At 38.9% G+C, this 12871-nt stretch overlaps 1 protein-coding gene and 1 long non-coding RNA gene across 10 annotated transcripts in view; one reads left to right on the forward strand and one right to left on the reverse strand.

Moving 5' to 3' along the window:
• Positions 1-12871, forward strand: part of RANBP3L (RAN binding protein 3 like) — a 47542-nt gene that overhangs the window by 21329 nt on the left and 13342 nt on the right. For 2 of the 6 annotated variants that reach the window (XM_082724207.1, XM_082724204.1), the window contains exons 2-8: positions 2988-3046; positions 4164-4200; positions 4692-4769; positions 5776-5850; positions 8480-8551; positions 8890-9029; positions 11735-11838. In XM_082724207.1, the coding sequence (XP_082580333.1) occupies positions 2988-3046; positions 4164-4200; positions 4692-4769; positions 5776-5850; positions 8480-8551; positions 8890-9029; positions 11735-11838 (565 nt within the window). The other 4 variants (XM_082724208.1, XM_082724206.1, XM_082724205.1 and 1 more) reach the window with 4 other exon arrangements.
• LOC309861378 overlaps positions 1-12871 on the reverse strand; it is a 47454-nt gene that overhangs the window by 16029 nt on the left and 18554 nt on the right. The window contains exons 2-3 of one of the 4 annotated variants that reach the window (XR_014309902.1): positions 1642-1688; positions 24-127 (exon numbers count right to left, since the gene is read on the reverse strand). This is a non-coding gene — a long non-coding RNA (uncharacterized lncRNA). Of the gene's footprint in view, positions 1-23; positions 128-1641; positions 1689-8540; positions 9800-12549; positions 12631-12871 lie in introns of those variants that run through there. The other 3 variants (XR_014309905.1, XR_014309907.1, XR_014309906.1) reach the window with 3 other exon arrangements.

The following is a 12871-nucleotide window of genomic DNA, read 5'->3' on the forward strand; positions in this document are numbered from 1 at the left end:
TGCTCTGAGTCAATGGTACTCCCTGTTCAGAGTCTTCCTCCTCTTCTGCATCTGCTTTTGGCTGCACAGATCCTTTTGAAGCTCCTTCTCTGGGATGATTCATTGAGAAAATCCTCCAGTTGCTTTCCTAGATGAAGCAGGTTTGTCAGAGACCATCAGTTAAACATACAGGAGTAAGGGCAGGGACAAGGCCTTGCAACCCACCTAAAATTGGGGGAGGGGGAAACTGTGATACTTATTATAAGAGGAGAAAAAGAAGTTTATGTTCACTCGCTTTCAACCTCATCTTGTACCACTTGTCCTCTCTCTCTTGCCTTGCAAGGTGTCTTGTACATAGTCAACCCTCAAAACACATTTTTTGAATAAATGGGTTGATCAATGACTACATCAGAAAGAAAAGAGGATAAATTTAAAAATATAAAATCAGGGGCACCTGGGTGGCTCAGTGGGTTAAAGTCTCTGCCTTCAGCTCAGGTCATGATCTCAGGGTCCTGGGATCGAGCCTATCTCTGCTCTCTGCTCGGTGTGGAGCCTGCCTCCTCCTCCTCCTCCTTTCTCTCTCTGTCTGCTTCTCTGCCTACTTGTGATCTCTATCTGTCAAATAAATAAATAAAATCTTAAAATATATACATATATATATATAAAAAATCATAAGAACCTTGCTTATGTTTTGAAATTTTCCTACTGGATCAAGTAAGAAACCTGTTATGGATCTGATGTCTTGATAAATGCTTAATTTTGGCATCGTCTTTGAAGCCAAAAGAGTTGTTTGGGAGAATCCAGATGAAGGAAGAGATGTGGAGAGTCTCTGCTTTCCAACCACGTGCCGTGCAGTGTCAGGGGGAGAAGGTGGTTAGTCTGAGGCTACTGTACCTTCAATCAGACGGTGTATACCCCTGTCCCAGCACAGGGGTATTCACAAAAAAGATGCTCAAAAAAGATGGCTGGCACAAAATATTATAAATAAATATTTATTGAATTAATGAACAACAGTGATGTACTTACTCTATCATAGGTCCTCCAAGCTGCAAGGAACACTTAATGCTGCCCAGAAGATTGCTTTTGCCTGTGTTTAGCTGCATGTTTTGATCAAGGGAAAGTCGCATGTCCATTGTCTAGGGTTAGGGCTCCTCATGCTATTTTAGGCAGAACTACCCTAAGGCCAGTTTAGAAGAGGCTAATTTATAATTCTAATTCATAAGTATTCCCCGGAACATTCACAAAGACTATTTTCTTTCAAAGTCACTGGAGTTCTCATTTCTTAAATCTAATGTAATTGCTGGAAGAGGAGACTGTTCAAGAAGGAACAGGGCACTGAGTATAGTTTAATATGGATGGGAATGATAGTACATTCTTGTGCGCTTTCTGCTAGAGCTTGCTTGGCTCCAAGGGCAGCCAGTGTAGCAAACGCTTGCATGAAAAAGTGAACAGTTTACTGGACTGAAAGAAGGTACCCAAAATCCCAGGGCCCAAGAGCTTGGCAAGGGTGGTCTGGCAGAGTTTTGACATTCTTATGGGATTAGATTATGGGGAACTGGAAGACCCCTTCCTAGCATATGAAGAAAAAAAGTAGTTGTCTGATAGTTCCTTGAAACCCTTCAGTGAGAGTTTTATTTATTCAGCCCAAGGAGGGCAACTTACCTTGGCTTGTATTCCAGGACAATAGATTGGTAATGGCTGCAGGAAACCTGTAATGAGAAAATTCTAAGATCATATTTGGGCTCATTAAGAAAGTGTTGTCCCTTATACTTCAACTTAAGAAAGATGGAAACAGGAAGAAAGAAAGAGAAAGAAAGAGGAAAAGAAAGACAGAAAGGAGGAAAAATGGAAAGGAAGGAAGAGAGTTGTCATAAGCTAGCAATGTCAGCTAAGAGTTTTGGAATGGGGATTGGTGGCATGCCACATATTTCATATCCTTTCTTTAAAGATATTTTCTTTTTTATTTTTGTCTTGTAAAAATCTGAGTACTTACATCCCAAAATCCATTTCATCGTCCCATAAACTCTGTGAGGTAACTCTTGTTATAATCTTCATTTTGTTTTCAGATGAAGAAACCAAAGGTACAAATATATTATTTCCCCAAGTATTAGTGCTACATGTGCCTAACTTCAGGGCCTAGGCTTTTAACAAGCATGTCATTTTCTTTTAGAATTCTGGACTCCTGATATTTAAAGTTGTTATCACTCATTTATACCCTATAGTAAATGAGTTTCTCTCTGTTGTCTTACCTAAGGTAAGAAAACATAAAAGATTAATAAGGTCAGTTGGGCTGAGGACAAAAGACTAAGACTGATTCTTAGTCTAAATATTGAAAACACGGCTTAGTATATGACTGCAATCAAGGAAGTATAGGTTATTTCTGGATCATTCTAAGGATGGAATGCAATATATCTATACCATTTTTACCTTGAAATCCAACCCAAGTAGAAGAACTATTTTTTAAAAGATTTCACTTATTTATTTGACAGAGAGATCACAAGTAGGCAGAGAGGCAGGCAGAGAGAGGTGGGGAAGCAGGCTCCCTACTGAGCAGAGAGCCCAATGTGGGGCTCCATCCCAGAACCCTGAGATCATGACCTGAGCTGAAGGCAGAGGCTTTAGCCCACTGAGCCACCCAGGTGGCCCTAGAAGAACTGTTTTTCACTCCTTGCATTTTTTCATTCTAAAAGCAAAGATGTTAATCACGATGTCCTAATGATATTCTGAATGTAGGTAATTATACTTTGTTTTCTTTAAACACTTAAAGTGTGTTCTTTTAATGGGATGATCTCACTTTTTATGGAAACACATTATTATCGCTTTCCCCGAGTATTTATTTCTATAATTAACTGTTAAAATCATTTGTAAATATGCAAGTTATAGTGGCTATGTAAAAACAGTTTGGATTCTACCCAAAGGCAGGAAAAATACAAAATGAAACCACAAAAATCTTCAAACATCCTTAAACATCCTTCAAACATCCTTTGTCTGTTCTTTTTCTTTTACAGAAAAATCTGTCATTGCTCAACCAGTATTCGTTTTTGCAAAGAGAGGAAACACTTTTAAGGTAAGATCAAGCTAATTTTCTTTGTTTGACTTTGACAAAATGATGTTTCAAGAAGCCAGTGACGCTGAATGGTATCATGGTTGCCTTAGTTTATCCTTTTGCTCCTCACTTAGCAGAGCCGAGCCTCTAGAATAGTTATACAGTAGGTTTTTACTGGCAGCAATTTGGCCTAAATGGGAGGCCAGAGGCCTGCCTTGTCTTGAAGCTATGAATAACATACCATCTTTACCAAAATTATAGGGTTTTTTGGAGTGACTTGGAAAGGGGCGGGACTGAGAGAGGTTAGCAGGGTCGAAATTCCTCATGGGTCTCCACTGACCTCGCCTAAAACTGGGTACAAAATAAGTTCTAAACTGTGATGCTTGATTTTAAAGGGATCGTAAGGTCCCTTAAGGTCTGTATCATACTGAAACCACCAGCTTTGAAAGACCAATGATAAGATTAGTAGCTTTCCCACTTTAGCTTGATTAATATTTTCCTGTTATTCATTCCTGCTTATCCAAGTCATTTACCCTACTACCCACAAACTCACTAAAGAGACGCTCAGGGGTGCCTGGGTGGCTCAGTGGGTTAAAGCCTCTGCCTTCAGCTCAGGTCATGATCTCAGAGTCCTGGAATCGAACCCCACAACGGGCTCTCTGCTCAGCAGGGAGCCTGCTTCCCCCCCCCCCCCCGCCTGCCTCTCTGCCTACTTGCGATTTCTGTCAAATAAATAAATAAAATATTTAAAGATGACCTTGGAAAAAAAGAAAAGAAGAAGAGTCGCTCAACCCCCAAGCCCTGGCCGAAAAGAAAAGTCGGTTGCCCTGGTTGAAAAAGTCAGTTTCCTGGGCCCCACCCCAGGCCTACAGCTCAGATCTTGAGAGCTGGTGTTTCAAATCTTCCTTTTAAACAAGTTCTGACAAGGGATAGTGCAGTCACTGAAATACAAAACCGCTCCTCTAAGACTTTGTTTTGTCTTGAAAATATGCCTAGCGAGTAAAGGAGCAAAGGTGAGTGGGTTTGCCCTGACCTAGCTGAATAGACTTGGCTTTTGAGAATTCTCTTCTAAAGTGACAGGATCGAATTTTGATGCAGCAAACACTCAGCTCTCATGGGCAACTTTGTTTCTTTCCAGAGACCAGCAGAAGACACGTTTGAAGCAGCCGAGCATGGTAATGACTTACATCCTGTATTTCAACCTGTCTCCGGACAAAGAAAAGAAGCAGGCACAAGTGTTTTGGCATGTGGCAAAAGCTGGGGAAAACTTCATGGTTCTGCTGGTTTTTAAACACCAAATACAGTGGCTTTTGTTTTGAAAGATGACATGTAGGAACACTGACGTTAGAAATGCCTAAGATCCCTTGTTTCTCCAGTGCCTGGGTCTCCACCAACCAAAGACACTCCCTACACAATCTCAAAAGTCACATGCAGTTTCTTGCCAAAGCCACTTGTTTCTAAGAGTTTCTTAGGAGGATGAGATGCCTATCACTTTAAAATCACCAAGCTGTTAACCCCAGTGTTTAAACTTGGGCTTCAGGACTTAACATCTTAGCAGGTGATGATCTATGTAGGCAAAAGGTCATTCTATTTATCCTTCCCCATCTTGGTTGAGGATAATTTGTTATTGCTGGCAATTTTACCCATCCTGTCGAATTTCTTGCAGAATCCAACGATTTTCTAAGAAAGCGTGCACGGTCTTCATCTTTTACTTTGCATACGACAGATCCTCAGTTCCAAGGAGGTAGGTATAGACCTGACTGTTGGCTGGTCACTGTTATGTTTTCTCTGTGTGAAATTAGTGAGAAACTTTTCAAAGGGAAATGTTTAAAAGTCTACCCATTGGAGAGCGTTTATAATAAATTACTGGATAAAAATAGCCTATAAGATGGATTGTACAGCGAGTCACTATGTCAACATTCAATTTGCCACCATGGGATGGAAGATGGACAGGACATCAGCCCTAATGTCTGCAATGGTTATCTTAGGTAGGGGGATTACACAGGCAATTTGGGGTTTCCCACCCACTCTGCACTCTGTCATGTTTCCAGAGTGTCCGCATTGAGTATGCATTAACTTTGTAATTAGGGGAAACTGACATTTCTCCCTAAGTTACCATCTACTTAAACAAATAGATGTCTGCCTTGAAAAGAACACTTGAAGAACTTCATCACATACTCCATTCTGAATAAACCAGTAACTCAGTTTGCCTCTCTTCTATACTCTAAGCATTCCGTGATTCCTTTTATACCTGACCGCATTGCTCTCTCTGCCTTGTAAGACAGCTGTCTCTGTGTATGTCTGTCTCCTCCATTGCGCCTTCCTTGAGGTCGTCTTCATGCCTGGTAGAGTGTCTTATACATGGGGAGCACTCCAATATTTATTGAATTGAATAGAAATTAATTTATAATTCTCATGATAGACATATTTTATTTCTATTGATTAAAAATACAAAACTGGGGCGCCTGGGTGGCTCAGTGGGTTAAAGCCTCTGCCTTCGGCTCAGGTCATGATCTCAGGCCCCGCGTCAGGCTCCCTGCTTAGCAAGGAGCCTGCTTCCCTCTCTCTGCCTGCCTCTCTGCCTACTTGTGATCTCTGTCTGTCAAATGAATAAATAAAATCTTAAAAAAAAGAAAAAAAAACCTTTTCTAAATTAGTGATATAGAAATTTTAGAAACAGCAAAAGTCCAAATCAAAAGAAACACAAAAGCCTACTTCCTCACTGACTTCAGTTTGCAATTTGCTTCTAGCATCCACCTTGTCCCAGAATCGAATGAGATCATCATCCTTCACCAACCTCCTGACCTTCCCCCCTTCTGGGCCAGGTAATAAACAGCTTCTAGAACCTTGAGCCTGACACTCTGACTTTTTCAAAATCTATTCTCGGGGCACCTGGGTGGCTCAGTGGGTTAAAGCCTCTGCCTTCGGCTCAGGTCATGGTCCCAGGGTCCTGGGATGGAGCCTCACATTGGGCTGTTTGCTCAGCAGGGAGCCTGCTTCCCCCCCTCTCTCTGACTGCCTCTCTGCCTACTTGTGATCTCTGTCAAATAAATAAATAAAATCTTAAAAAAAAAAATCCGTTCTCATTGATGGTACTAATGGTGAGCTTTATTACTCAGCTACTACAAAATGCTGGCATTTTAGTGGCAAATAAAATGCGGGCCTTAGCAAATTATGATTAGTAGAATGCCTTATGAATCCAGACAGTGTATCTAATTTTGGCAGAAATTTTGAGTTTGATGATGCTTTTAAGGAATTTATGTTTATGATAGCAAAATGTTATATAAGGCAGCTCCATAAGATAACTTTATTTTATTCATTAATGTTCATCTGTACAGTTTATAATATATACAGTGCTTAAAATATACTGCTATATTTTAAATTCTTATCCCAAAATTTATGCTTTAGGTGACTATTCTAAGGTTGAAAATATGATTCCTTTTATTTTCATTTATATTTTTAACTCCTTTGGGAGATTTTTTTTTTCAAAGATTTTATTTATTTATTTGACAGACAGAGATCACAAATAGGCAGAGAGAAGAGGAAGCAGGCTCCCTGCTGAGCAGAGAGCCCAATGCAGGGCTTGATTCCAGGACCCTGAGATCATGACCTGAGCCAAAGGCAGAGGCTTTAACCCACTGAGCCACCCAGGCATCCTGATTTATATTTTTAGAATATGATTACTTAACCTTTTCATTAAAACATTACTTCTTTTAATTTGACATTTAGAGTGCTTTGCTAATGAAATCTATCTTGTCATAAAATATTTGAAATGGTTGGAACATTACATTGAAATTACAATTTTATATTCTTTTTGTTTTTGTTTCTACTGAACATTCATCTGCCTTTTCCAGGTTAAGCTTGCCACTAAGAAATAACAAAATACAAACTATTCACTTCCTTCTAAATGATCCCTTTCTACATGGGAGCCATGGGGTTTTCAAACTAATGAATTTATATTCTTATTAAAAATTCCAAACATGACTGAGCAACATACATGTCAGATACCTTTCAGATACAGAAGAAATACTTTCAAGCTCAGTAGACCCCCTTTATGAGACTGACGCGCTACCTACTGCGCTAATGAGGCACCTAGTAGACCCCCTTTAAACCTGAATGACAAGTTACAGACATTAAAAGAAATAGGGGTCCTAATCCTAGAGAATTTATTTTATTGTATTTGTGCATAAAGTGAAGGGATGGATATAAGTTTTCTGAGTAACTGTTTTGATTCATTATTATTTTAATAAGACATACACATACAAAAAGATTAAAGGAACATTGATATCAGTAAGTACGATTCCATTTTATGTTGTGCAGAGTGTTGGTGGTATTGGAATGGAGAAAAATAGTACAATTTGATATGGCCCATTTGTGGCTGGTTTTTAATATTAAAGATCATAAAGCATTTAATTGAACTTTGAATTAGAGAAGTGATTCTACCCCAACCTTTGTAGTTTTTTTTTTTTTAATAAAGACACTATTTATTTATTTGACATAGAGAGAGAGATCACAAGTAGGCAGAGAAGCAGGCAGAGAGAGAAGGGGAAGCGGTCTCCCAGCTGAACAGAGAGCCCGATGTAGGGCTCGATCCCAGGACCCTGAGACCATGACCTGAGCCGAAGGCAGAGGCTTAACCCACTGAGCCACCCAGGTGTCCCTGTAGTATTTTTAATACATAGATGAAGCAGTTCTTATTCTTTTCTCATTTCCACTAATCAAATCCTCAAAGGTTGCTGTTTCTGCAATTTGCAGCCAAGAGGGAGGTGATCACTTTGAAATGTATAATAGTCCTATATTGCAACCACCATCCTTAGTCTTATGCCACCAACATACTTCATAGAAAAATTCCCTGGCATAACAGTCATCTCTCTCTAGGAATCACGAGAGTGGGGAAAGTGGAAGAATTTGCTATTAGTTTCATAACATTTTATAAGAAATACATATTAAGGGACACTTGGGTGGCTCAGTGGGTTGGGCCTCTGCCTTTGGCTCTGGTCATGGCCCCGGGTCCTGGATAGAGCCCTGTGTCGGACTCTCTGCTCGGCGGGGAGCCTGCTTCCCTCCCTCTCTGTGCCTGCCTCTCTGCCTACTTGTGATCTCTCTCTCTCTGTCAAATAAATAAAATCTTAAAAATATATATTAATACAGAGGGCTCACTACCATCAGATTTTATAATACGTACTCATTTCAGTAATCATTTTCATGGTTCTAAAGAAGAGTGCCTGTTCCATTAGTGGACCAATTTTCATTTATATTTCTGAAAGTCAGCAGACATATGTGGCAGAACTCCCTGCCATCACCCCTTTCTAGCGGACTGCCTTCTCAGCTCACTGCCTACAGTTATTAGCGCCAACAGCGACATCTACTGGTGAATGTAGTACAGGACTGTTAAAACCCGAATTCCTAGAAACCGACTCAGATTTAAAACGCACAAAATATTTTTTCTCACAGTGAAGAAAAACAATGTTTTTATGACATCAACTCTTGTGAAAAGGAATGTGGATATGAACAGTACAGAACAAGGTATGTAGTTTATTATAAGAGCCTCTGAAATTTTACATTTTACCATTTATAGTTTAATTTGTTGTATGGGTGTTGGGATCTGGAGGTAGGTCAAGTGACAAAATGTGAAAAAACAAATTTGGTAAGCCAAGTCCCAGGGTCGAGATGAATAGGTAGTGGGTAAAAACTAAGTCTGAAGTAAGCACTAAGCAATTCACTGGCTATTTTGACGTTGATCAGTCAACATTAATCCCTCACTTAATAATGACTTTAGAAAATAGACATTAAATTAGTCAAAAATCTGGAGGAAGAAGCATGCCACTAAAGATATAGTGACTCCTTAATTCTGTTCTTTTAAGGTCCTGTGAAACATTCCGATCATGTCCTAAGACCTGCTGTTTTGCAACCACCTCAAGCTCAAAGGTGTGAAAAACTAAGAAAAACATTTGGACACAATACCTTGGAATCCTGCAAGACTAAGGAAAAAACAAAAAATAAGGTAAGAAAATCTCCTATAGTGGGATTGACATCAAGTCTCCATCTTTCATTTAGTAGATTGTTCTGGGCCCTACGTTCAGCATTAGGGGCTGCCTGACTTTAGTTCTGTTGCTGAAGCAGCTGCCAGGCTGGAGAAACACCCAGACGATAGATAGGAAGCAGCCCTCCGTGACCTTATTAAAGTTGTTTTCTTGAAATGGAAAGTATTCCTAGAAACTAGTTTTGTGGTCTCTCCTAGCTGTAAAGTTGAGTCCCTTATGGTAGAAACTCCTGGGGCCTTGTTCCAGGGCACTGACTCCTCATGAGAACAGGGGGAGCAATGAGGTGGCCAGGACCAGGAGCCACAAATCAAAGAAGGAACAGGCGTTTTCTGCATCCGCAGCTGGTCGACATCCCAGTGCGGCCTTGCCAGTTTAGCTCACACCGGGAATCCATCCAGATCCAACTTCATGGATAATGGCAGCAGAGAATTACCCACACAGAGTTGGGAATTGGGAGGACTGGGGAAGCTTCTGAAGACAGAGAAACAGTCTCCCTTCCAGTGGTTGTAATGGCTGAGTCCCTTACTGTGGGCCTTTTTAGGGAGATTGTCATTTTGCTCAAGCCATGCAGATACGGGTTGGGGATATTCTGTTGCTGTGTCTTCCAGAAGCCAATACTTGAGAGGAACGGCGCCCAGGATTTCAGAGTCATTCCATTCTTCATTTGTTTCCAGCAGAACTGTTGAGGCTTGGTCCCCTGTTTTGTTTTGTTTTGTTTTGTTTTTCAATACTGAACACAAAGACAGGGACACATGGAAATTAAGATGCCAGTCATTTCATCAATGCTGTGAAAAACAAATCAGATCAGTACTAATCCTACCTCTGCCCCTAACTAACTTATGTTTACATTCTTGGTCAAAGCTTACAATCTTCTCTTTTTATCAGTGAAGGGAGAGAGTTTAACTTGGTCAGCATTTGACAACATTTTTGTAATTCCAAGCCTTTTTTTTTTTTGTGAGATATGATCTCATGAGACTCACTGTGAATTTTAAAAATCCTTTCATTATTTCTGCATGGAATATGGCAAGAGTTTTAAGTAAAACATGTTTTAAATTTCAAATCAGTAGATTATTAAAAGTTTTCATTTAAATACAGCCTAATAATCATCATTACATTACATAAATTCTAACTTTTATCCTTTTAAGAAGAGATGCATGTTGTTTGTGTTAAGGTATGCAAGAAAAAGTATGATATGTTGACTAATTTCTAAAAGTTATCATATTGCATATAACTTTGGAACAGGATGTACTATAAATTATAGATTAAATTTTTTGTTGCATATTATGATATAAAAAGCAAATCAATATTTCTTCTTTGGCATGGTTTATTGAACCTTGCATTATATATTTTAAAAATAAAATTTATTCTTGCATTTTCTTTCTAAATGATAAAGAATGAGAGAAATTTTCAGGTAATTGTTTGCAAGCTTTCTTCTTGAATAAATTAAACATACGAATGGCACTTTATTAGTGAACAGCTTAATTGGATATGCCCATTATTGAATTTTGCCTGTCTAATAATGACCTCTGAAGATTTAAAGACATGCTATATAAAATGCAGTGTAAGAATTCTGACAAAATAATGAAATTTACAGATCTAGTGAAAATTATCTATAGGTGAATTTCATAGAACTGCTATTTTCATGTTCCTTAATGACTTGTACATAAAATCAGAGCAATTTTCATTCACTGTCATCAATCAGTGGTCACTTATTATGTACAATTTAAACAGTATATACCCAATAAAAACCATTTTAAGTACATAAGAGTAAAAACTACCATTTGGACTGAGAGATAAGTCATCTGAGTGACTGACTCATGAGCATGCACTTTGATCTTTGCAACCAACAACATATATTCTCTTCATACATATTTCTCAGCTCTCAAATTCTATTATAAAGGGGAAAATGCTCCAAATTATTTTTATTGATTGATATAAAATTGAAGTGGAAACAGACCCCTCCTACCTTTAAAGATATGAACTCTTTGAAATGTCTTTGCAAACCCTTGCTGGGGGAAGGGAGGTGCTAAAACATTGGAGATACTAGATCCGATCATTTTTAGGGCTCCTTCCAGTTCTAAAATTGCTCACACAATTTTCATTTATATATTATTAATCAGGTAATAAACATTTCATATACAGCAGACAGAGTAACTAGTTGATTAAGTCACCTGTCAAAAATTTTTAGATGAAGAGATGAATGGGTTTTCCTCTAACATTTGGTGGCTGTGCTGGTGAAGCTCTTAGGGTATTTGCAGGATTAAATAGTCCTGAAGGATATATTTGTGAAGCTAGAAATGAGAATTAATTCCAAAAACATAAAAGTACCAAAAGGAAGTGGGATTTCTGAATATAATAGCGAAGGCTACAGTCCCTAGTCCCTGATGTCAGACAGCCCCATTTCTGGTTGCCTAAGCCTGGCCAAGTTATTTAAATTCATTATGTCAGTTTACTCATCTGTAAATTATAAAATGTGGATAATAGACATACAACCTTTACAGAGATGTTGTGAGGAGTAAATGAGATAATGTTCTCAAAATGCTTAGGGTAGTATTTGAACATAGTAACTTTGCAATACATTTAACTGTAACTAATGTTTCCTTATCTGATGCTCCTTCAGCAAGGCAATTGAAAGGAACATTCTGATGAATTGCCTTTCTTTCAGATTTCTGAGGGGAACTCCTCTTTGCTAAGTGAAAATTTACCAAGTGCCAGAATTTCAGTCCAGCTGACTACCAGCCAGAATTGTTTAGGTGCTACATCAGTAGGGTAAGTTAATGATGAGGACACAGAAAGGATACCCTTTTATTCTTGCTTTATCATTATCATCATTTATGGAAAATAGGTTTCTGATACTAGACAGATAAATTGCTAAGATTTCTCTTTTTCTAATATTTTATTTATTTATTTGAGAGAGAGAGAGCATGAGCTGGGGGAGAGGCAAACAGAGAGGGAGAAGCAGACTCCCCACTGAGCAGTAGGGAGCCTGATGTGGGACTCCATCCCAGGACCCTGGGATCATGACCTGAGCCAAAAGCAGACACTTTAACTGATTGATCCATCCAGGCACCCCAAATTGCTAAGATTTCTGTTTGAGATTTTCGAAAAGACACAAATTTAAAATGCTTTTCAAACTGTCTCTAATATTTAAGGATTATCGTATTAATATCAGGTTATCTCTATTGTTTTGTTGACTTAGGTGAGAATAGTTTAAGAACATACAGCTAAATTTTTATTTAGTTAGGAATTAATTATCTGGGTGCTAGATCAGCCTCCCCGTTCTCTGGTGCCTCCCCTCTCCCCACCATCTCTCATTATTTTTTGTGTTATTCCTTATTTATTGACATACATTAGATAGACAACAAAGAAAGCAGTATAAATGTGCAAAATGGAAGTTAGTATTTACCGGTGTCATCAGCAATGAGGGCATGTTTGATCTGAGAGATGATTAAAATTAGCCATAGAGATAACCAGACTCACATGATTAGGGCCCGTGTGGATTCCATAGCACTTACCTATGTTGCACACGGGGGTACAGTGGGGATCCCAGACCGCATCAGCCTACAGATAGAAAGCCGCATATCTTTGAGTTTCTCATCATGCAAAACACTTCTAACGACAAGAACAAAAATGTTCCAGGAGGTAAAAACCCAAATTAAACAAAAGCACACTTAAGTATAACAAGACAGATTGGCTGTGCTTTTGCTCTGGAGACCTCTGGTGGCTGAAAGCATCAGTCACTTGGGGAAGGAGTGAGAAGAAATGAGAGATCGGAGAGGCTGTGCTGGAAAAGCAAGAAGAT

Source organism: Mustela nivalis, assembly GCF_964662115.1.
Source record: "Mustela nivalis genome assembly, chromosome: 3".
Taxonomy (NCBI): domain Eukaryota; kingdom Metazoa; phylum Chordata; class Mammalia; order Carnivora; family Mustelidae; genus Mustela; species Mustela nivalis.